At 36.7% G+C, this 25,465-nt stretch overlaps 1 protein-coding gene across 1 annotated transcript; it reads left to right on the forward strand.

Moving 5' to 3' along the window:
- The first annotated feature begins 1,006 nt into the window (after nucleotides 1-1,006).
- Nucleotides 1,007-25,069, forward strand: LOC149802259 (uncharacterized). Its single transcript, XM_089956690.1, has 3 exons — nucleotides 1,007-1,079; nucleotides 13,356-13,598; nucleotides 22,088-25,069. Exon 3 carries the CDS (start codon nucleotides 22,093-22,095, stop codon nucleotides 24,178-24,180), a length of 2,088 nt encoding a protein of 695 aa, XP_089812816.1. The 5' UTR covers nucleotides 1,007-1,079; nucleotides 13,356-13,598; nucleotides 22,088-22,092; the 3' UTR covers nucleotides 24,181-25,069.
- The last annotated feature ends 396 nt before the right edge of the window (nucleotides 25,070-25,465 follow it).

The raw sequence follows: 25,465 nt of genomic DNA on the forward strand, positions 1-25,465 counted from the left end.
AATTATCAAAAGGGAAAGGGTTTGTGTTTGCACTGTGAGCATCAAGTTTTCAAAAAATTGCCTTCGGACATGAAAAATGCATATATAAATGGGGTGAATGAACTTTATATTCTATGAATTTCCACTGACCTTGTTAGGTCAAGTGAACGATATTCTTATGTTTATTATTCCTATCCAAAAATATGGACCTTTCTCAACTCACTCCTGTATTTTATATTTTTGATGAATCTTTATGTTAGGTAGGTGAATGAAACAAACAATTTGTGCATAAAATCTGTCACTAGCACCTTTACGAATCAACCGTTTTAGTATCCATATTTACCGGTATCTTGTTTACTATGTTACTGTCACTAGGTAACATTGCCCTGAAATACTAAATAATGTACTGCACCTTACCAGTTCACAAAACAGGTTTTCTTCCTTCAGCCTCTGTGACCTTGATCTCTGATCTGAACCTTCTGGGTATTTCCTGCTTCTAATAATGTTATATGTGTATGGAAAATAATCTACATTTATCAACTGCGAAGGTTTATACATGAATAAACGTGTTTAAGAAAATAGCAGACAAATTATCAATGGACTTTAATCAATTTGCTTAACTCAACAGATATCCAACACAGAGGTTATATAAGCCTTTCCAACTCAATGATCTCGAGACGCAATAGTTCCGTTAGCTATACCAGATTGTACCTGTTGATAAGTAGATCCTACTTCATGTGGCCTTCAAAGAGAATGGAGAAAAAAGTGAACAACAAAAACAGGCAAAACATAGAAACAAGCATGTCACTGGGGATGACATATAAATATATGACAATTAGACAAATAAATCACTAAACAGATAGTTTTGAATGCATGGTATGCCCAGTAAATTTTTCGAATGAGGTTAGCTACCTTGATATTACCTATAGCAAAACTACCAGGTGTCTATAAATAGCACACATCAAAAGGCCGGGTATTTCCATTGATTTATGTTTCGTATCAATACAACATGGCGGAATGAGGAAAAGACTGTCATTATGAAATCATTTCAGCGTTACGGGAAAATAGTGGGACAAGATATGGATTACGGGTAGGTGCAGGTGAGATTTATAGAGAAAGTTATACAAATGCACATTAATATTAATACAAGTTTTACAGGTGTCTGAAACCAGTCCACGACTTTCAGAAAGAGACGTTTTTGTCAAGTTGTCGTTGTTGTTGTTGCCTGCAGGCTTTGGTGTTACCTGGATATGTTAGCAATGGGGTAGAGATTATCAGTTAGTTTCTTGATACATGGAATGTTATACAAAACGATTATAAAATCGTAAATAGAATCCTCATAATTTTTCTATTTGTCTCTGAAATTAGTCGTCATTTAGAAAAAGATCTAGATGATAAGGATGATGACAAAAAAAAAAAAACAACATCAGAGTAGTTGCATACTTGACATATTATTGTCATTGCTTCTTTCTTGAGCCTTTTGTCACATTTTTCAACAAAGTCATAAGCATGTGGCAAGGCGACAGCCCAGGCTGTCGTCATAAAGCGTATACATATGTTTCAAGACTTAATCCGACTTAGCGTACACCCCAACATAAATGTCCAAATATCTAAAATAGGGTGGCAAGGGTCAGAGGAAATTTTTAGACTATCCAAGACTGAAACAATATCAAAGGTACTACGACCCTAGGTCTTATAACATGGAACAGAAAGAAGTGAAACCATCAGTTTACGTAAACTCGACAAACAATTTATTTCTCTAGAATACAAAATGAGAATTTAAGAGACAATTATAGTAATTTGAATTAAATCGAAAATGATCCTAAATGTCCTATCAAATGTCCAAAAATAAAGAATGCTCCGAATGAATTCCTATAGTCTTGAATGTTCTGATGTAAAACAATGATGTGGTTCAGAATACATTTGAATGAGTTCTCAATAATTCCAAAGTAGGTTATATCCAAAGAGGATGAGTACCTAGTCATTCCAATTAATAATTTAATTAAATAATTCCCCTCGAAACATACCTCAACACAACTATAAATTATGATCACACATTGATTCCAAGAAATTGATCTAAAAAAGGAGTGAATAATACGTTTCTCAAATCAATATTTATACACATTTTCAATTGACCTACGCAGTAATAGAATGTGATGGAATCTCAATGAAAATTCCAATCTAATTGTAAACAAGACTGCTCTTGAATTCAAATGTAACGTCAACATTTTGTTTACCAGTACAACTTACAATCATGACACATTCTAAGTACACAATGTAAATTAAATATACATAACAAAAGAAATTATGGACAATTGATATTAGATGAGATTTAAATTGCATGTATATTAGAGGTTTAGAAAACGAGAAATCGTTGATCATGTCGACTAGAATCGAAACCCTGGATTGCATGGTTGCAAGTCAGTTCATTTTTGGGCCTATTCTTGGCGTCAGCGTCATCTATCATTATTATTATTATTATTATTATTATTATTAGTATTAATAATATTAAAAGTAGTAGTAGTAGTAGTAGAAGAAGAAGAAGAAGAAGAAGCATAACATCAGTTGCTCTGCCCAGTATTTTCCAGTTGTTGTTGGCTTTGTGTGCTCCGAAACTGTAATGCACTGGTAACCACATACATGATTTTTGTAAAAATGCATTTGGCACTTAAAAAAGTGAAATCGATTCATTCAAAAATCTGGATCAGTTTTGGGGTCCTATGGGAAAATCCATGTCAAACAGAATTAAAATATTTTGTGGGTCTCTGGGAATATAACATAGATGAGCGTTAAATCTTATGCTCACAAATATATATAATACCCTCAATGAATTGTACGGTTTAGCCTTAGATTACCTTGCAATATTTTGGCAAATCAAGCCAGAACACAAAACGTCAATATGGCAAATTTTTGACATGTTGAACTAGACGTGCAGCGATAAAATGGTCTTCTATATTAGTGTTCTTGATGACAGACACATGAATATATGTTGGGAAAAATCAAATATATTGGAAGACGCCAACTGAATAGCTGCATACATTCTGTATGAATTTATCAGATGGGGAAATAAGGACAGAAATCTATGTTTATAGAGATGATTGGGATGAATCGTTTAGTTCATGACATTTAGAATATTGATGGTATGAAAAACCATGGAAGACAAAATAGCTTTCTGTGGGATAGATGTGCATGGTAATGTCGTCTCCCTTTCAACATACATAAAATTTTTCTATCATGGTATATAATTTAAACTTTTCCTTTGAAATTGGTATTTGAGAAGTGGTAGGACTCTAAAGAATATAGCATCGAAGATTGGATTTTAATTCTAGTAAATCCAACATTTTATGACAGACTATGAAAACATTGTCAAAAACATGGATAAGCTTGATTTTTCAATTCCCGCACGTGTACCTTTAAAAAGCAGCCCCAAAACAGCCCTGTTTATATATTAAAATCTGAAGAGTAAATAAGAACCAAATACCATAAATTAAGTATCACTACAAACATTTATTCATCTGTAACTTCAAAGTGTTCCTCAGGTAGAACGTCCTCTTCGTGTATAGCAGATTCAGGTGTCGCGTAAAATTTCGAATTGAAATTACTCAACATTGCTGTAGATTGGTCAAATCCGTTGCAACAGATCGCGTTGCGCTTTCATATAGCTTCGAATGCGTCACAAAGCTTCCATCATGCCTTGCCCCATCCTGTTTCTTACTTTCGTTTTAATCAGATTCATCTGAGAGAAAGTTCTTTCGAAAGCTGCATTACTGTAAGGCAACGCCAACACACATAGAGGTGAAATGTCCCAGATGTAGAAAGTCAAAAACTCCGCAAGCGTCCGTATGATTTGCTACAGTTACCCAAAACTGCTCAACTTCGTTATCACTATAGTGTGGCCAAGAGATTAAACTTATTCGCATCCACTGCTGCTCCAGGTCTCCCAAATTTCCCTTGTACAGAGGTAAAAAGGACAACTTTGACAACGGCGGCTTCTGTGCTCCAAGGACGACAGAAGGTGAGAGATCAGCCACAGATTAAAGCTACTCAACATTTGCCGGTAATCTCTGACGCAGTTCCCTTAGTAGTTCCAACAGATAATGACGACAGCGTTCTTTTATTTGGTCTGCCAAAGAGCACTCAATTTTGGAGTCGTGCAGCAGCGAGTTGAATTCAATGCCAAAGTTGATCGCTGCTAAAGGTAAATGGTTAGACCTGTTCTCTAGATCAAACTCTATTATTGCTCCCCACGACGGAAATGTGGTTGGTCTTACAATTCGCAGAATCACGTTTTGATGCAACGTTAACAGTTCAGTTCAGTCAGCAACTTTACAGGACTTGCTTTGTCTGACTCGAATAATTTGTTCACTCTGTTCAATTCCTGGAGTACTGGCCGTGAAAACATCAAGTAAAGTTTATTTTCCGGTGAGCTGAACATCTGCTACAGTAGCTCAGTGGTGTAGTCGCGCAGCTCGTCTTTGACTATCTGAAAATGAAGTTTCAGTTCATCGTATTGATCAAGGACCACTGAACGCAGGCGGCGATAGACAGCCAACGAGTGTCTGACAATTTCAGAATTTTAAGTGGTTGTTCACCCACATTAATGCATTCGAATAACCGGTTATACTTCAGTCGGCGAATGGTAATGTGGGAAAACCAGTTGTATGTCTCTGATATCATAAATTCAACATTTCTTGGTATCGTCTTCAGTGCATGTGATGAACTTAGCTGAATAGAATGACATATACACTTTATATGCACAAGATCTGGACAAACTTCACGAAACTGTGTCATTACTGAATTGTTTTTACCACACATAGTGTTACAGCCATCAGTTGCTAAGCCCAAACATTTGTTAACTGGTACTTTATTGACGTTAAGAAATTCGGTAATTGCAGTAAATATCCCTTCTGCTGTTCCAGATTCAACTGGTATTATTCCAAGAAATGTTGTGACAATAGATTTCGGTGAAGAACTGTAGTATCATACCATGACACATAGTTGTTTTTGTAAGCCAATGTAAGTGCTTTCATCAATTATTAAGGAGTATGGTGTCTCCTTACCAAGGTCTGACTGGACTAAGTCGGAGATTAATTCTTCATGCACTGCTGTGCTGATGACGTTCTTGATTAGTGCAGAACATTTTGTTCGGTGGAGTGCTATGTCTTTACCGGAAATGTGCTCAACAATCTCTCCAATGTGATCAACTGTTGCAATACTGGAATGGCAGGTCACATGTGCAGCCAGTTTCAACTCAGCTACCTTAACGGAGTTGTCGACAATTTTTACATCACAGCCGACATCATGTAAAGTTCGGGTATTAGAAAATGGCGTAGCGTTGCGTTTATGTTTCGTCGTTTCAGCATGATTTGCCATGCATGATTTACCAAATCGCCACGATGGGCACGAATCGTACATTAACAGTAACGACATAATGATTTGGTATTGTCATCAGGCCCACTGCGTATCCAGTCCATTACTGCGGCATCTCTTTCAAAATTTTTGGTGTATCGTTTCTCGTACTGTGGCCACTTACCCATATTAAACTATAACTGAAAGTGATATTTAGCAAATAAAGAATGAACTACTACGATTTCAACCGATTAAATTTAACAATATTATAACACTGATAAAGTAATAATAGAGCCTCCGCCCTGCAGGATACAATTACCAGCATAGATATGCTATTGATATGCTAGCTTAATTTAAATTTGGAATTAGAAGCGCGTGTGAGATAACATCTATGGAGATACACCCAGAATAATGGATTCATTAAGATTTTTAGATATTATCGTCACTAGCGCTAATTTGAAATTGAATGCGTAGAATTTAATAGCAATTTGATGCAGTGCAAATTAATGCGACATAAATCAGAAACTAGCCCAAAAAACCGTAACCCGCAATCTCAAAATTTTTCACGCAACCAGATTTCGAAAGGAGCCCAATGGAACCAAAAAAACCGCGTATCTGGCAACTCTGCCACAATGAATCATCTAGTTTACTACCTCAGTTACAAAGAAAAAATATTAGTCCATCATGCATTGTTTTATTTGACAAGAGAAGATCCATATGTATTGCAAACAACAGCTTTGAGCAGTTCCAGAACGCTCGCTATTTTAATCAATGTGAACGATATTTATTCAGTGACTGAAGATTAGAAATTCTATTAAATCAAATATTTTTGGACAACCAATAAAAACATTTTCAAGAGTCTCGCAAGGTAGCTAATGGTTAGGGTAAAGCTGTCTGAAAGTGGGTGTAAAGCTTAAATTAGTTTAATACAACTGGTCCTCAATCGATTCCTTGGCAGAAGCTTCACTTCGTCCACTTCAAAACTGATCTCAAAATGAGACTAAAATGTCAATGAATTGGTTTACACGAAATCAATGTAATTTCTTCATGAGAGGTATACCATCACCACCATCAGTGGATACATGTACACTGCATACTATATGGCAATATTACCTTTTATTCAGAAGGATTAGCAATAACAAGATTTTGAATATGGCAACTGTGTCAGCCATATTTGATATCAGATTGTCACCATTTTGATTTAGGACCAAGTAGACATCATATGAGGTCTTCTGGTGAAAACCATATGACAACTATACTTTTCATTCAGGAGGAGCAAAAGTAAGAGTTTCAAAATGGTTGCCATTGTAGCCATATCAGACATCAGATCAACACCATATTCATTTAGGATCAAATAGACATCATAAAAGTCTTTTAGTGAAAACCCCATATTGATATAATCATCCATTAAGGAAGTGTGGCGATAACAATATATTCACAGTGATTGCCATATTGGCCATCAGATCAGCCCCATTTTCATTTAGAACTAACCAGGCATTATAAGAAATCTTCTCAGAAAAATCCCAGGACGAATAGCAAAATTTAAGGTTTTCAATATGGCCACTGTGGTGTCCATAATGGACATTAGATTAGCACCAATTACATGTTGGTCCAACTCGACACGATAATAAGTCTTTGAGTGAAAACCACTTGTTGATATGATTACTCATTCAGATAGAGTAGCGATAACAAGATTTTGAAGATGACTGCTGTGATGGCCATATTGAAAATCAGATTGGCACCAATTTCATTTAGGACCAATCAGACATCATAAAAAGACTTCTAGAGAAAACAACATGTCAATATGACTTTTCTGGGAGTAGTGATAATACATTTTTAAGATGGCTGCTGTGATGATAATATTGGACATCAAATCAGTCCCATTTTCATTAAGGACCAACCAGACATCATAAAATGTCTTTTAGTGAAAACACCATACTGAAATAACCATTCATTCAATAGAACTAACAAGATGTTCAAGATGACCATTGTGAAAGCCATATTGTCAGTGCAAGAGGCACCATTTTCATCTAGGTTCAACTTGACCATGCCTTTGATAGAAATCATCCACAAAGTTTAGGGGGAGTAGCGATAACGGACATGTGCTATTGGATAGATGGACTACAGACTACAGACAGAAGACCATCCCATAAGCTCTTCTGGTCTATGACCAGTACAGCTAAAATCTTATTAAGCTCTTCTGGTCTATGACCAGTACAGCTAAAATCTTATAACTGTTAATTTAATTAGTATTAAACCATCAACAATAACACTAATAATTCTTCTTTGTGTCTGTCTTGTCTTCAAATGCATCAACTAAATTGTTGTTAAAACTGGAGCAATGAATAGTCTACCAATGAGAGTTCAATCAAACAGAATACACAGCTCTGTCCACTGTTGAGATGGGTTTATCACCTGAATCACTTAATTAACCTAGCTAATAATTAATTACAAATCATAAACATTGATCCCATAGAAAAATAGTTGTTTAAATTAGCCAGTATTGTCAGCCAACTGTCAGGTAATCAGACTACTTGCAGTTGAAAATCAACCGGTTCTTTGGTAAACAATAAACTTTATTCCCACTGTATATCCCTTGATAAGTGCAATGAGATATTTTGTGTAGGACCATACTATAGAGATATCTAAAATTTAATGACTGCTGTCAGACGTTACCCAGAAGCACTTCTGATGATTACTAGATACATGTTCGGCAGGCATTTTCAACCTATGACCTGCTTATGTACATGATATGGCTAGTCTTTACAAAGTTACTTATCAGATCCACCCTTCATCTTACCTCTGAAAGTTAAGTTCATAAATGTAAATATATCCTCAGTCTTTCATTAAAGTTTTGTGGTCATTATATATATTCATATGCATAAATTCTGACCCAATTCTATTTATTTCCTTAAAAATTATGTGAACAGAGCCATTGGATATTTAGAGGTGGAGGGAATTACTATTATAATCAAACATAATATGCCCTGTTTTGCTGTGCCATAGTGCATTGTCACACTATCATTTTCCAAATGACATACAGCTTATTCTTGCTTCTGTCTTTTAGGCCAGTGGTTCCCAACCTTTTAGAGTATGAGGACCCCTTCTTAACTTCAAAAACTTGTGTGCATATCCCCACATGCTAACAGTTGTACTTTTAGGCTCCTTTGGAATTACCCCTCCACCACTATTTGCTGAAGACCACTCTTTACTCATGAAATCAAATATGGACATGAGCTGAGATAAAGGCTACTGTTTACTACATGTATTTACAGTGAATCGCTGATGCAGTTTCTTATCTGTTGCTAAGATTGTCCCCAGTATACTGTGAAGCTCAGTACCCATGAAAGTTTATCTTAAGTATATTGTATAGTCAAGTACCCATGCAAGTTCAGACTCGACCCTTGGTGGCTGATTGAATGTTGTGCTGGACCAAAACGTTGTGGGATTAAATTATACCTTCAACTTGCACAGAGAGAAAGTGTTTGCCTCTTTCATGGGGTTCATTCATCATAAAACAACTGGGGGGACACAAACCTTTGTATCTCCATGGTGATTTTCTCTCAGACTCTTCAAGGTCATCTAGGGAGGTTTGTTTACTATCTGGATGGAATGTACAATGTTCAAAGGTTAGTGAATCCAATTTATTGTGAGTAGGTTGTACTGCTGTACTCTGGTGGAGGCAGGAATACTGTTTTGAAATCCTCCTCCTGGAAAGATGAAGAACAAAAATGTTTTAAACATTATTACCATTTTACCAGGAGAATATTTTTTTTTTTAAGTGAACAGGTAGCATTTTTCTCTCTTTATTTTTGGACCTTAACACTCAGAGCAGCACTCCCTCATCAAGCTAGAGTACTGCAAATGATGCATTATGTGCCCGCCATGTGGTAAATAGTTCTATTATAATACATTTTATGCCTGCCATGTGGTAAATAGTATTATTGTAATACATCATATGCCTGCCATGTGGTAAAAAGTATTATTATAATACATTATGTGCCTGCCATGCAGGAAATAGTATTATTGTAATACATCTTATGCTGCCGTGAGGTAAATAGTATTATTATAATACATTTTATGCCTGCCATGTGGTAAATATTATTACTGTAATACATTATATGCCTGCCATGCAGTAAATAGTATTATTGTAATACATTTTATGCCTGCCATGCCATAAATAGTATTATTGTAATACATTTTATGTCTGCCATGCGGTAAATAGTATTATTATAATACATTATATGCCTGTCATGCAGTAAGTAGTATCATTATAACACATTTTATGCCTGCCATGCGGTAAATAGTACATTATTATAATACCTGTTATGCCTGCCATGTGGTAAATAGCATTGTTATAATACATTCTATGCCTGCCATGCAGTAAATAGTATTATTATAATACATTATATGCCTGCCATGCGGTAAATAGTATTATTATAATACATAGTATTATTATAATACATTATATGCCCGCCACGTGGTAAATAGTAGTATTATAGTCATTTTATGCAAGAAGCTCTTTAATTGGTCAGATACTCAGGTGACGGGGGAGAGGCTCATAAATTGGTTCCTGCACAGTGTGTAGCCAGTGAAATACCAATAGTTGGCTAGGAAGCAGAGCTAGCCACATATAGCAGTATACCTGCTGGTTTAAGGGTAGCAGAATATCTCACAAACTGAGTCGGCCTGGATTACAACTATTTTGAATTCATCAAGCTTTTAAGTACACAATATTTTTCAAAATTATCACCCAGAGAAAGGGATCATGTTTGCACTGTGAGCATCACGTATTATAAAAAATGGCCTTCGGACATGAAAAATGCATGTATAAACGAGGGGTGGGGTGTGAATGAACTTAATATTCTATGAATGTCCACTGACTTGTATGGTCAAGTGAATGATATTCTTATATTTTATTGTACCTATCCAAAACTATGGACCTTTTTGACGTCACTCATGTATTTTATTTTTTATGAATATTTGTATTAGGCAAGTGTCTGCAACAATAGATTTGTGCATAAAAACAGCCCGTTATGAATCAACTGTTTTAGTATCTTGTTTACTGTGTCACTGTCACTAGGCAACATTCCCTAGAAATACTAAATGATGCACGGCACCTTATCAGTTCACGTCTTTTGGCTTCAAATGCAAGCCACCAAAAAAATGGGCATGGTAAAATACACAAAACAGGTTTCTTCCTTCAGTCTCTGTGACCTTTACCTCTGACCTGACCCACTGAATAGGTCCCTTTTTCATCTGAAATACAAACTACTATGATATTACCAAAGTCTAGATGTCAAAACCAAAAACTACTATATGCGAATTGTTGTTGTAGTCGTTATATACTAGGGTTTAATGCCATTTTTCAGCACAAGATAGGCTATACATGGTGGCCAGTATAAATGGTGGAAGAAGAACCCTGGAAAACCCCGGAAAGAACCACCGACCCACGAGAAACTAATGGCAAGCTTTCTCACGAACCCACATTGGCCGAGCCTGAGACACGAACCCACGATGAAACAGGTGATATGGCAGTCATCTGTAACGGTGTGTGCTGTAGACCACTCGGCCACTTAGGGCCCTTGCTATATGCGAATCCTGGGATTAATAGCTGTGTCATATGAAAAAGAACAATTAATTGGTGTTGTGTAACTTGTATAATCGTAATGCATGTAGTTGGACATACCAAAATCTTTGAATCATCAAGAGTTACTGTTTAAGCAAATATAGTAATACCGGAAGAACCATATAGTTTTTGGTTAGTTTTGGGTATTTCGTGCTTCTAATAATTTCATACGTGTATGGCAAATAATCTACATTTATCAACTACGAAGAATGAATAAACGTGTTTAAAAAATACCAGACACGATATCAATGGACTTTAATCAATTTGCTTAACTCAACAGATATCGAACATAGAGGTAAGCCAAGATTTTCTGAATAATACCTTCCAACTCAATGATCTCGAGACGCAATAGTTCCCATTAGCTATACCAGATTATACCTGTTGATAAGTAGATCCTACATGATACGGCCTTCACAGAGAATGGAGAAAAAAGTGAACAACAAAAAGGCAAAACATAGAAACAAGCATGTCACTGGGCATGAAATATAAATATATGACAATTAGACAAATAAATCACTAAACAGATAGTTTTGAATGCATGGTATGCCCAGTAAATTTTTCGAATGAGGTTAGCTACCTTGACGTTACCTATAGCAAAACTACCAGGTGTCTACAAATAGCACACATCAAAAGGCCGGGTATTCCCATTATGTTTCGTATCAATACAACATGGCGGAATGAGGAAAAGACTGTCATTTTGAAATGATTTCAGCGTTACCGGACAATAGTGATACAGGATACGGATCACCGGTAGGTGCATGTGAGATTTATCGAAAAAGTTATACAAATACACATTAATATTAATATAAGTTTTACAGGTCTCTGAAACCAGTCAACGACTTTCAGAGAGAAACGTTTTTGTTATGTTTTCGTTGTTGTTGTTGTTGCCTGCAGACTTTGAAGTTAGCTGGATATGTTAGCAATCAGGGTAGATATTATCAATCAGTTTCTAAATACATTGAGTGTTATACAAAACGATTATAAAATCGCAGATGGAAGAATCATAATTTCTATTTATCTCTGAAATTAGTCGTCATTTTGAAAAGATCTCGATGATAATGATGATGGCAAAAAAGACAGTGTAATTCCATACAAAACATATTGCTGCCGTTGCTTCTTTCTTGAGCCTTTTGTAAAACCGTTCAACAAATTAATAAACATGTGGCAAGGCGACGACCCAGGCTGTCATCATAAAGCGTATGCAAATGTTCAAAGACTTAATCCGACTAAACATAAAAGTCCAAATATCAAAAATGGAGTGGCAAGGGTCAGAGGAAATTCAGACTATCCAAGACTAAAACAATATCTACGGTACTACGACCCTAGGTCTTCCAACATAGGACAGAAATAAGTGAAACCATCAATTCAACTAAACTTGACAATTTATTTCTGTAGAATACAAAGTGAAGATTTAAAAGATACGTATTTTGAATTAAATCGAAAATATTCCTAAATGTCCTATCACAAGTCCAACAATATAGAATGTTCCGAATGAATTCCTATAGTCTTGAATGTTCTGATGTAAAACGATGATGCAATCCAGAATGTCTTTGAATGAATTCACAATAATCCCAAAGTAGTGTATATCCAAAGAGGATGAGTACCTAATCATTACAATGAATAATTTAATTAAATAATTCCTCTCGAATTATATCTAAACACAACTATAAAATATGATGACACACGGATTCCAAGAGTCTGATCTAAAATTGGAATGAATAACAACTTTTTTTTTTGTTCCTGGGTAGTAAGTGTTATATCTTAATTGCTTATGCCACAAAAGTATAGAAAATGGCTATTATTGCCCACAAACTTTGCTTTTGTGACCAGGACAGTGATAATTTGAAATGTAACTATTTTCCAGAACATTCCAGGTAGATTCAGTGCGGAGTAAACTTGTAGTAATTTCTAAACCTTTCTACAACTTTCTAGTAATATAAATAGTAGTACAAATACAAGGGCCTTAAGCCCACCAGATCAGTGCAGTTCCAACTGTCGAAGTGGATACATTTCTGCATTTTTATTAAAAGCAATCGGCAGACGCATTTTGCTATGTTTGAGGCCAATTTATCAAGACAAGAGCGAAAATGTATTCCGTTGAAGCATCTGCTAAGATGTGTGAGGCCTACAAGGCATATTTCGGCATGCCTGTCGGGGATCAAAACAATCCCCGGGCACCTCATTTCACCTGCGAGCACTGCAGAAACCTCTGGAAGGTAAGATGGACAATTGTTGCTCGAAATTTTATGTTATAAAATATGTTAAAATTTTTTAAATTGTAAAAGATTTTAATTTTAAAATGTTTTAAATTTTTCAATGTTATTTAAAAATATCTATGAAAAATGTTGCGAGAATCTCTTACACATTAGTCATGAGTGAAATAAATGTATTTTTGTAGGATGGTACAGAGGGGAAAAGAGAGCCGTGAAGTTTTCTATCCCAAGAATTTGGCGGGAATCCACTGACTACTCAAGCAGCTGCTACTTCTGCGTGGTTGACCCTTCCAAACGTCGGACTGGCAAGAATGCACATGCTATCACGTATCCGGACCTTCCTTCAACCATTGCCCCTGTGCCACACTGCCCTGAGCTCCCCGTACCCACTCCTCCGAAGAGAAAGCAACCGTCTTTAGAAGAGAGCAGTAAGTCAGTAAGTCATAAGCAATTACAAAATAACACTTACTACCCAAAAAAACAAAAACTGTGTTACATAGTGTAATAAGTTTATCAAATCCATACTTGTATGCACATTTTCAATTGACCTTCGCCGTAATAGAATCTGATAGAAAATTCCAGTCTAATTGTGAACAAGACTGCCTTTGAACTCAAATGCAATGTAACATTTTGTTTACCAGTACAACTCACAATCTAAGTTCACAATATGGGTTAAATATACATAACAACAGAAATTAAGGACAATTAACAGAAGATGAAATTTAAATTGCAAGTGTATGACAAGTTCAGAATACGAGAAATCGTTGATCATGTCACCTAGAATCGAAACCAGGGATTCCATGGTTGCAATTCAGTTCATTTAGTTCTTGCTTTGTTTTGGGGTCTATTCTTGGCTTCAGCGTCATCTGTTATTATTAATACTAGTAGTAGAAGAAGAAGTATAACATCAGTTGCCCTGCGCATTATAATTTCCTGTTGCTGTTGGCTTTGTGTGCTCCGAAACCTTCCTGCATTGGAAACTACATATATGATTTTAAAAAAATGCATTGCTCACTTTAAAAAAAAGAGTGAAATCGATTCTTTCACAAATCTGAATCAGTTCGGGTCCTGTGGGAAATCAGTGTCAAAAAGAATTAAAATATTTTGGGGGTCTCTGGGAATACAACACAGATGGGCGTTACGACTCTATGGTCACAAACTTAAGTAACAGAAAAGAAGCAAAATTAGCAAGTTTTATAAAACTTAACAAACAATTTAACTGTCAAAGTTATAAATAAAAAATGCGAGAGGAACTTATAGTATTATGATGTAACTCCAAACTAATCCCAGTGAAGATCGAGGAAAGTCCTAAATGAATGAAACGTTCCTTATAAATTTCAATACCGGAAATGTACTGGTCCTCCAGGAACCGTGACGTTGTCAAGATGGCTTGGTCCAGAATTCCTACGAATAATCGATAAGTCACAGAATAATATTAAAGTCCAAATCATGAGCACTTTCTATTTTCCATTGAACAGTCCAAACAAATGTTTTTTTCCTCTAGTAAAACATCTAAGTACAACATAAAACATGTCTGCAGACTAACAGAACACAATAAGTGTGAATGACTCAAAGAATCGAAATGAATTTGATTGCTTAATTTTCTCTTTATATACACCATATATTGCGACCTTACTTCGCAATAGACCCCACGTGACACTCGCAACCAGTGCTACAGAATTATTCTGGAAACGTAGAAATCCCACCAGTCTTACTTACTTACATTGGATTGAAGTGGCTTTGGCATGTGCCACTGGTTTCTGATCGCACGGCGACCTGATCATTGTTCATGGGAGAAGGAATGAGAGTCTCATCCCCCAGGCGTTTATGTGCACACGGTGCAATGATAATTTACGCGGCAGCCGCGAGAGCGTTTTGTGTGTGGACCCACTGCGGTCTGACTGGAGGGCTGATTCATGACAGGGAATGGAGCCACGCACTCATGATACTAATAAAATATTTCTGTTGACCTGTTTGGTTGAGTGGGAATTTACTCGCACTCACTGTTTTATGTTAATATATCGGAATTTTCTTTTTGGTGTCCGGACGTGGCAAGGAGGAAAAGCGCATGGAGGCTATCATCTTGAATTCAGATAATTATTGTTGCCAAAGATGAAAAGGATAATGTCCTGTGCTGTTTTTTTTTTTGAATTCGTGTGAATTAGAAAAATTCTTTTTTATTATTTTATTTTATTTGTATTTTTTCTCTTTTTTTCTTCTTCTTCCTAAATTTGAATATTATTTTTGGTGGGGCTTTACTAGATTGTTTTGAGTGGGCGATTTCAATGAACCCATGTGAAGTGCAATGCTCTTCAATGAACCCATGTGAAGAGCAGTGTCCGTGTGATGTGAACGGCTGTGTCGGTCTGTGAACCCACGAGACCTAGTCGGCCGTCATAATTATTTACCTGAGTTTGATATTGGTTTTGAATGATAATTTAATTAAGCTGTTGATTATTGATTATATCTTATTTTTGAGTCCTGTTATTCCTAGAAATCTTAATATATTTTGAGACTTTAAGTGCTTACTTGGATTAGATGTATGTAGGAAGTCTGGGTTTTTATAGGGTGATCTGATTTTGTTTTGAGCTTTCTGGAAGTTGTTCCTTGCTTTCCTGAATTTTGTGCAATCATTGAATATATGGTTTAGATCTTCTACAGTATGACAGTTATGACAGTTTATGTTTGCTGGTTTGGGGCTGACATATTTGCCAAAGCTCGCTGCTAACCTAGTGTTTCCTGTCATAATTCTGTTAATGAGTTTTTGGTCTACACTGGAGCCCTTAGGTGGTCTGATTGATCGGTCAACTTCTGGTAGAAGAGTGTATAGTTTCCTTCCTTTGGTGGAGGTATTCCAATGTTCCTGCCATTTTTGGTTTATGCAGTTCACAGTGAAGCTGTGTGCTTCGGTTGTGCTATATCTGAATGGGATAGGGCTGGGGTCTCCTAATTTGGTTTTTGCGATTTTGTCGGCTTGTTCGTTTCCAGGGATCCCTATATGCGATGGTATCCACATGAAGTCAATTATCTGATTTCCTATGGATAGTTCTTTGAGCATACCGAAGGCCCTGTCAAGGAAATGCTCTCTGGTCCTAGTGTGGCGATTTTTGATTGATGTGATTACACTAAGAGAGTCGCTCATTATGACCGTATTTGGTATGTTATTATGTTTTATCCATTTTATCGCTTCAATGATTGCCCAGAATTCACTGGTGAAGATTGAGCAATAATCTGGCAATCGGGATCCCATTTGAATGTTGTATTCTGGGATAACTATTGCAGCCGCCGTTCTTGGTGGTTCAGCTGTTTTGGATCCGTCGGTATAGACTTTAGTGAATCCTTCATATCACAGTTGGATGTCATTTGCTATTATTGTTTTAAGTTTGTTTTCGTGTTCATGTTTGTTCCCATATTCAGTGGCCTTGGTGTTGACCCTCGTGGTAGTTTGCATCCAGGGGGTTAGATTGTTTTTTTTTTTATACGTATTCTTATTGTTGCTGAAGGATAGGTATTTTCTCCCTTAGCTCCAGGGCGAGTTTGCCGCCTGGGATATTTGGTACTAGTTTGTTATTAAATGTGATGTTACATTTATTAATTTCGATTTTGGTAGGATGAGTGTTGGGGTGGTTATTTAGCCTAATTGTGTACCTGAGTATTGTTTCTTGCCTTCTCAGGTATAATGGTAATTTCCTGGTTAGGATCTGGAGCTCGTCAAGGGAGGTTGACGAGAGTGCTCCGGTGCACACTAGTAGTGCTTTACGTTGTATTGGGTCCAGCTTTTGTAACCATGTTAGTTTAGCAGAGTTATAGACTTGGCAGCCGTTGTCCAGTTTTGATCTAATTCATGACTTGTATATCGTGAGTAGAGTGTCTTGGTTTGTTCCCCAAAACTTCCTTTCAGGTTTCATAATAAGTTTAGATCATTATTACAGTATTTAATTATGTATTCTATGTGTTGTTTCCAAGTTAGGTAATTATCAAAATACATGCCTAGGAATTTGGCCACTTTAACATATTGAATTAATTTTTCCTGGATATATAAGTTTGGGTATACTAGTTTATAGTTGCGTTTTGGGGAGAAGAATATTGCTACCTTTGTTTCATGTGAGATTTTGAACCCCCAATTATCCGCCCATTTCGCTATGTTGTCTAGACTAAGTTGTAATTCTTTTATAACCGGTTTGCTAGCGGGGTTTCCGGCTCTCCATATGCTGCTATCGTCGGCAAATTGAGATAGATTGACTTTGTTGGAGGCCAGGTTACGGTCTAGGTCGTTTATCATTAAGTTGAAGAGTATTGGGCTGAGTATACGCCCTTGAGGGGTGCTGTTTTCTAGGGCAAATTCGTCTGAGAGGGTGTTTCCTACTCTTGCTATAATTTTGCGACCTGTTCGGAAGTTATCTATCCAGTTAAAAAGTCGCCCCATTATTCCGAAGCGGTTATGTTTAGCAATCAGACGTTTGGTCCAGATCATGTCAAAGGCTTTTTCAAAGTCGAGAAAAACTGCTGTAAAATTTCTGTCTGTTTTCCTTGTTGAGTTGAATTTATTTTTATATCCGCTTCTAGTCGGAATAATTTGTCAATGGTGGAGCATTTTTTTCGAAAGCCACATTGGTTTTCAGATAGTAAGAATTTGCTTTCGAGGTGGGGTTTCAGTCTGTTTGATATCATGGTTTCCATTAGTTTACAGACTTTGTTTGTGAGGGAAATTGGTCTGTATGAATTTTTATCTTTGGGGTCTTTGCCTGGTTTGGGGATGGGTATTACTATGGCTTGCTTCCAACTTTGTGGAAGTTGTCCTGTGTCTATTTATAATGTAAGGATTGTTTTGGTAATATTATTGGGTACATTTTTGTATATTATATAACCTATTTGATCCTTGCCTGGGGATATTTCTTTTCTTTTGCAAGCAAGTGCTTTGTTCCATTCACTCATTGTGATTTCACATTTTAAGTCCGAATCGGGATTTCCTAGGTCTTGGAAAATTTGAGTATGTGTTAGCTCTATCTCTTGCCAGTGGTCTTGGAAACTTTTGGAATAGTTGATATTGCTACTTATATTTGAGAAATGTTTTGCTAGTATGTTTGCCTTATCTTTATTGGTAGTAATGCCTTTAAGTTTGGCGGTTGTATATGTTGTTTTTCCCCTAATTGCTTTAATTTTGTCCCAGACTTGCTATGAATTAGTATTTAGGTTGAGTTTAGAGTAGAAGGCTTGCCATGTGTTATTTTTTGCTGTTTTGATTGTATTCTTTAGTAACTTTTCTTTTTCTTTATAGCTAAGGTAGTATAATGCGGTTTTAGTTTTTCGGAACTTATTTAGAGCTTTCTTTTTGGCCTTATGCGCTGTTGTGCATAGTTCATTCCACCATGGTACTTTGTACTTTTGTTGTTTGTTACTTTTAGATACTCTGATTAACTGCTTTTAAAATGGTAGTTATTATATTGTCATGATGGTTGTCAATATTTGGATGTTCTAGGTGTTCAATATTTATTTGATCTAGCAGGATTTGGAAATGATCCCAGTTAGCTTGATTATATTTCCATCTGGGTGGGGTTTCAATGGGTATGTGTTGGGTTTTTATTTGAATAGTGATAATGATTGGGAAGTGATCGCGTCCCAGTGAATCTTCTTGATCTACACCCCAGTCAGTGATATGCGTTAATTTTGGGGTGCTTATGGTAAGATCTATGGCTGAGAGGGACCCATCCTCAGGTTTTAGTCTAGTTTTGGATCCGTCGTTAAGGATGACTAGATTGTCATTGGTTATCCACTCTTCGATGTTTTTTCCCCTTATATAATTCTTATTCTCTCCCCATAATTCATTGTGGGCATTAAAGTCCCCACAGATGATTAAGTTGTTGGTTTTAGCTTTGCTAATTTGATGGAAGATGCTTAGGCTAATTGTAGGGTTATTGCCCCCTGGGTCACGGAGATTAATAATTTGGATATCTGTGTTAACTGTGCTTACCATTATCGTTTGATGTTCGATGTTGTTTATATTGTTTGTGGTAACTGGAGTTGGTAATGTTTCAACATATGTTATTGTGTCGATAATAAAGATTGCTAGACCTCCTGCCTTTTGTCCTTTGTGGCGGTGTTGAAAAATTCCAGGAGAGTATCCTATTATTTTGGGTAATTTTGTTTGTTTGTTGGTAAGGTGTGTTTCCTGGATACATATTATATCTGGTTTATTAGTTGCCTGGTTGATTTTTTTTTTTGTAATTCGGGGAGGTTTTTGAATAATTATTTACTATTCCATTGCCAGATGGTTAGTTTGCAGAGAAAGTAGTTGCCCATTGTTCTAAGTGGGTTAGACTGTCCTTGAGTGACCTAATGATGTCATTTAGTGTATATGTCATATTGTAGCTGTTGTTTCCTTCTGTAGGGTTATTTAATAATTGAATATTTACTTGAGTTGTATGCTTTGATTTTTCTTCCCCCTCGGGTGGTTTAGGTTTATGATATTTCTTTGTGTGACTTCTGTTTGTATGGCTATTGATTTTTTAATTGAAGTGTTTATTTTAATAGGGTTAGTGGGTTTCGGATGGTTGGTTGTGCCGTTTGTTTGGGGTTTCTTTAGGTATATTTACATTAGGTTCTTTAGGTGGTTGATTAGTTTTATTTGCAATTGATTTTGCGTCTTGGTAGGATATGTGTTTTGTGTCCATGATCTCAATGGCTAGTTTTTCTTTGATGGTATATCTGCACTCTGGTGATCTTGGGTGGTGTTCTTCCCTGCAACTTGGGCATTTTTGTTTATGTGCGTGGCACTTGCCCTGATGTTTACTACCACATCGGTGGCATCTATGGTCAAATTTACATCTGAGGGCGAAGTGTCCCCAGTGTTAGCATTTAGTGCAGAAATGATGTTTGTTTCTGAATGGTTCTAAACGGTGTCTCGCTCCTGATGGGCCAAGTTTGATTAAAGTGGGCAGTGGCTCCTTTGATTCAATGACAGCTTTGATTGTTTCCTGACCTTTATCGTTTTTAATTCTATACGTTTTTGGTGATTTGGGTGCCGTTTGCCTGGATTGTTTGGTATAATGTTCCATTTGGGATGTCTTTTTTATGTTCCCCAATCTTGAGTTTGTGTTGGAGTGGGGTATGGACTTGGTTTAATGTTTCTCTTGGTGTTGGGGGGAGGGTCGGCTGAGGCCGGTGTTGTTAATTCGTACTGAGTTGTGTCCTTGTGCGTGTCTACCTGGAGGCTATTTACAATCTGGCTTGTTAGTGTTGGTAGAGTTTGTCCCCTATTTATGTTATGTCCAGGTAGGGGGAACTTGTTGGTGGTGTAGCGTATATGTGTGACATTGGTATTGTGTCATGTAATGTTTCAGATTTGTAGGGATTGTTTGGGTCTTTGAAAAAGATTTCAGTTTCGGGGCAATCGGAGAGATTGCTTGTATTGTTTGGAAGGGGGGCGGGGTGGTCCTGATTGTACATTTGAGTGTTGTTTTGATTACTTGCTGTTGGGTTTGTGGTTAACAGTTTGTGATCCTACCAATGATAATTGGGTTTGGGGGGCTAGTTATGCTCTGTGTGCATTTCTGAGTTTGTGGGCTACAGTTTGCTAATTGATTTGAGAGGGTGTTTTGTCACCTAATTTTACCTCGTCTAAGTCTAAATGCTGATTGAAGTTGTGACATTTTGTGGTAAATTGATAAGCCTATTGATTAGAAGAAAAGCAGAGTTTGTTAGGTTATAGTAGAGAAGGGGTTTGGCTATCAATCTTCTTGACAGAAAATCTGAGTAGTGGTTTGCGACTGCTGACAAACGTACTAGGATTCTGTCCAGGTGGTTACTAGTATGGATCCTAGTACCTGTTTTCGAAGTTTTCCCAGAGAATTGTTAGCTAGTATAGAATTGTTAGCTAGTATAGATTGGAGTATAAAGTAAGCCTTGAGCAGCGTTAGGAGATGCTATTTTTTCTTATAACTGTGGGTCTCGCAGTGATTTCTTAGTGCTAGAAATGTGTGAGGACACAGTCCAGGCGTATGCTAGAATATTTCTTAGCACCTGTTGTCAGAAAAAGGAGTGATTGTTATTTAAGGAGAGGGTAGATGAAAAGGAGATGTTAATTAGAGATTAGGTTATTATCTTACTAGCCGGGAATCTTACAAGATTTTCCTGAGCTGGAGAAATTGCATAGACTCGACCCAAGTGTTTGCTAGTATGGAACCTAGCACTTGTTTACGATAATAATCAAACGTGATTAATAAGTTGTCCCATCAGTCACTGAGCAGCTACGCCATAGGCGCCATTTTAAGTCTTATTATTAAGATTTTTATTAATGCAATAAAAAAACTCGTACCATTGTAATTCAAAACACGTGGTCTACATTTCAACAACCACACTTACAAACAAACAGATAAGGGATATTAAGAATATGTAATGGTGGTTTGCACACGGTCTTCATAACTAATACTTTCCCTAACTGACTAGTGGTCACACACACACACACACACACACACACACACACACACATGTGTAAGCAGTGTATATAGTAGGTGGTATGGTGATAAGGACAAAGGCATTTTTTGACTGATAAAACGTCGTTATGTATGTACGTAAGTTTTCGGATAAATACACAGTGAAGGACATGTGACATGCATATTTCAATTGCAAAAGTGTAACAAATTCCCATTGACTGTTATAGTATGCATAGGAAAAAACAATTATACTTTGATTTATTCATATGAGAAAGTTCAGCTCTACATACAAACTAATTTATTTAAGATCCTATTTAATACCAATCATATTCCTTCTTTCATTAACATCTTTCATTTTATACTGCACAGTTAGGATACTTTGTACAGTGTCTTTAATATGAATGAATCTGATTGTAATTTTCTCAGATACAATTGCAGATAGAGCTTGTAAAATGTCTTTAATATTTTTATTTTTGTTATTTTAGATGAGATGGCAGACAGAGAGATAAGTGAGGCAAGGTCCAAGATATCATTGATCGTCATGAAACTATTGCATCAAATCGGGATCAATAAGAGGATAAGAAGGTGGAGGCAGTACAGTTGGATACAGTATGAGACAATGTGGTCGTTCATAAGCAGCATTGTAAGTGGAGAATATACGAAATCATTTATCTTCGGAAGTCAGATTGAGGGCTGTACCACACCAGGTCTCAGATCAGACCTTGACGGAGTATTATACCTGGACAATTGCTCTGCCATTAGAAATATACATGATGCTGTGTCCGAACGATGTACTTTTCTGATGGTAAGAAATGAGGACACCCATCCCGGGTACTATAACGTACAATGCTTGGATCCTTCCTCCGTAGATATACCACCAGATGGTTTTTCTATCGACCGCAACCAGCGCCTTGTAGTGAAAAGTTCATCTTTTTTTCTTCCTGGCTCAACTGTAATTCATGGGCCTGCTTCATCAACATCATATGGACCATTGAACTTAGATTGTATAATGGCCATTAGAGTTACAACACGGTCACAAGAAGACATTTCTTGGTTAGTGAGGCCCAGACGTTGTAACTGGATCAAACAAGATGAGTCTGATTATTTCCGTGAGAAGGAAGCCTTCCTAGTCCCAGTAGGAAACCCTCTTTCCTTAGAGCGACATTTAGAATGGAGAATCTCCTATACTGCAGTAGAGAGAGAGCTGATGTGGAGACTGAACAATACACAAATCGCTTGTTGTGTTCTGATGAAAATGATCAATAAATGTTTCATTACACCAGGAGTTGGAGAAGGTCTTTCAAGTTATCACTTAAAGACAGTGTTGTTCTACTTGATAGACAATACAGACATGGGGTTTTGGAAACCAAATAATCTTTTGACTTGTTTAAATCTAATACTGAAAACAATGTCCTTATGGGTGGAATCTGGATTTTGCCCGAACTACTTCATTACTAATGAAAATATGTTTCTAGGCAAAGTATATGGTCCATTAAGGAGGCGACTATACAGTTTCCTGGTTCATCTAATGGACCAGGACTTCAAGTACCTTACTCAGATTGGATTTGATGGACTAGGACAAGCATTATCAGTGGCATGTAGTAAGCCACTGACTCAGCCCCATACACTGCATGCAATCTTAGAAGCGGTTCAGAGAAGACATGACAACGATGAATATTACAAGCTATTCGTTTTTTGGCCAATATCTACGCTATGTGCTTTCTATAGAGAACTTCTACGGTATGGTCACACGGCTATGTTTCACACACTAGTACATGGGTACCAGAGTTGTAGCACAGTTCTACAACATTGCATGTCCATACTTATTGCACTTCTCTGTAGCCACTTTGGCTGTCAACTTGCATCTTCATGTATTGCAACAAATCGTGTGTTTTGTAGAGATATGGAGATGGCACACATGTTTCTTTTGAATGGCACATATTCTGACGTCACCACCGGCAGACTCAAACTAGCTGGATTCTATATCAAATTAGGATATGCGTCTCTAGCTTTGAAGGTACTGGATGAAGTGGATAAGCATTTAAAACATTATGTATCGGTTATTTCACTCATGCGTCCCATTGGATGGAAAGATGAGACATTTCACAAGATAATGACAGAGGAAATAAGAACTGAGCAAATCTTTAGAAATTGCATAGCTCTATCTGTGATATATCTACCATCAGAGATCCACTGTACTCTACCTCCCTTGTGTTATGAGATATTCCGGTCAGTTGGTGCAAATCCCGACCTCAGAGATCCAAACAATCACTACTGGTATGACTGGGCGGTGGTGGACGCTATACCATGGATGTACTTCTTGCAGCACCAGACATACTCCGCTCTGGGGATGGAAGCACAAAGAAAGGTAGCACTCGACAACCTTTTCTGGTCAATAACACAAGAGATGATAAGCCATAAAGAGACCTGTCTAAATGTGCTGGCTTACTGTTTGAGACTGGAGGGACTGGCAAATCTGGGTTTCAAGTGCCTTCTGTTATCGCTAGAATGCAAGCCCAATCACAACGCAGCAGTATGGCAAATCTTTGATATGTTGAACGAGATACGCAACAATTAAATAGTGTTCTTACTGTTGTGTTGTTGAGCATAACAAAATAAATATGTTTTGACAAAATAATTATATTGCAGTCTTTGATTCAGTAGCTACACACATAGTAGAATCAGTTTTGGAATGGCAAAATTACCACACTAGAGAATCAATTCAGAAAAAATTGACGGTCTATGAAACAGATTGTGTTTGAAAATTTTCTAGGATATAATAATAATAACCTTTCTCTTTTAGTGTATTCTCTAATTTTAATGAAACATACAAATTTGAGGCAAACAAAGTTTAAATGTTCAAGTTATAAAGACATAATAAAAAGTTACGTGCAACAAATAGGCATTCTGTATCATACTTTTGTCTGTCTAGATAGAAGTAGTCATTGTTGTATCATTATATAAAAAAGCGCAGCGATAGCTTTTGGGTATCTGAGGATTTCCCCAAGCGTATCAGAGACAAAAGGAAAGCACTGTATGATTATATGACTCGATTTAGACGAGAGGGTGAGTACGTTTCCATCACGTTTGACAAGCTCATCATCGGACAACAAGTGTATACGTATGACTGGAGCAGTGAGCAGGTGAAACAGGCTAATAAACACAACCCTAAACGACAGAATGACACATCACATTCTTATGCTCAAGCGACCCATGTGAGAAGTACGCTATATGGTGATGCATAAAATGCCTCTTATGGACACCAGAGTTCTTTTCTTCATTATTGTAAGACATCTGATATAATTGGTTTATATGAAACTTGGGGAAACTCATAAAAGTTTTACAGTTTTCTTGAAGATTACATCACTTATAGTTGTGTTCGTAAAAAGGTGGGTAAAAGTAGGGATTCGGGAGGTGTAATCAGTTTTTGGCTCAAAGCTGTCGTAATAAAGATTTTTAAACAAGAGTATTTGATACGTTTAATGACTGGAGTTCTGTTACTTAAGTCATCAACTCTGCATACTGATAAAGATATAATTCAGTTCCATCTTCATTAATATTGTAATAAATTGGAGAATATCATGGTAGTCAGGTACATTTCCACTGAATATTCTCCAATATATAACAATATTTATGAAGATGGAATTGCATTATTAAGCGAGTAGTTATTTACGATAAAAAGCCAATATAAAAATTGTTATCTTTTCTAATTGGGAGATTTTAATGCTAGAATTAAGACTTTTGAAGATTTCATCCCGGAGGATACATTTGATTTTGTGTTTGGATGCAATGTTGATTATGATACAGATAATATTTAAATGCATGGGCATTCAAAAGACGATAAATTGTATAACAATTTTGGC

This window comes from Sinohyriopsis cumingii, chromosome 4, assembly GCF_028554795.1.
Source record: "Sinohyriopsis cumingii isolate HCF-2022 chromosome 4, ASM2855479v2, whole genome shotgun sequence".
Lineage (NCBI taxonomy): Eukaryota > Metazoa > Mollusca > Bivalvia > Unionida > Unionidae > Sinohyriopsis > Sinohyriopsis cumingii.

Coding starts and splice junctions, on each gene's coding strand:
- LOC149802259 (XM_089956690.1), top strand. CDS start 22,093: ATGGCAGACAGAGAGATAAGTGAGGCAAGGTCCAAGATATCATTGATC.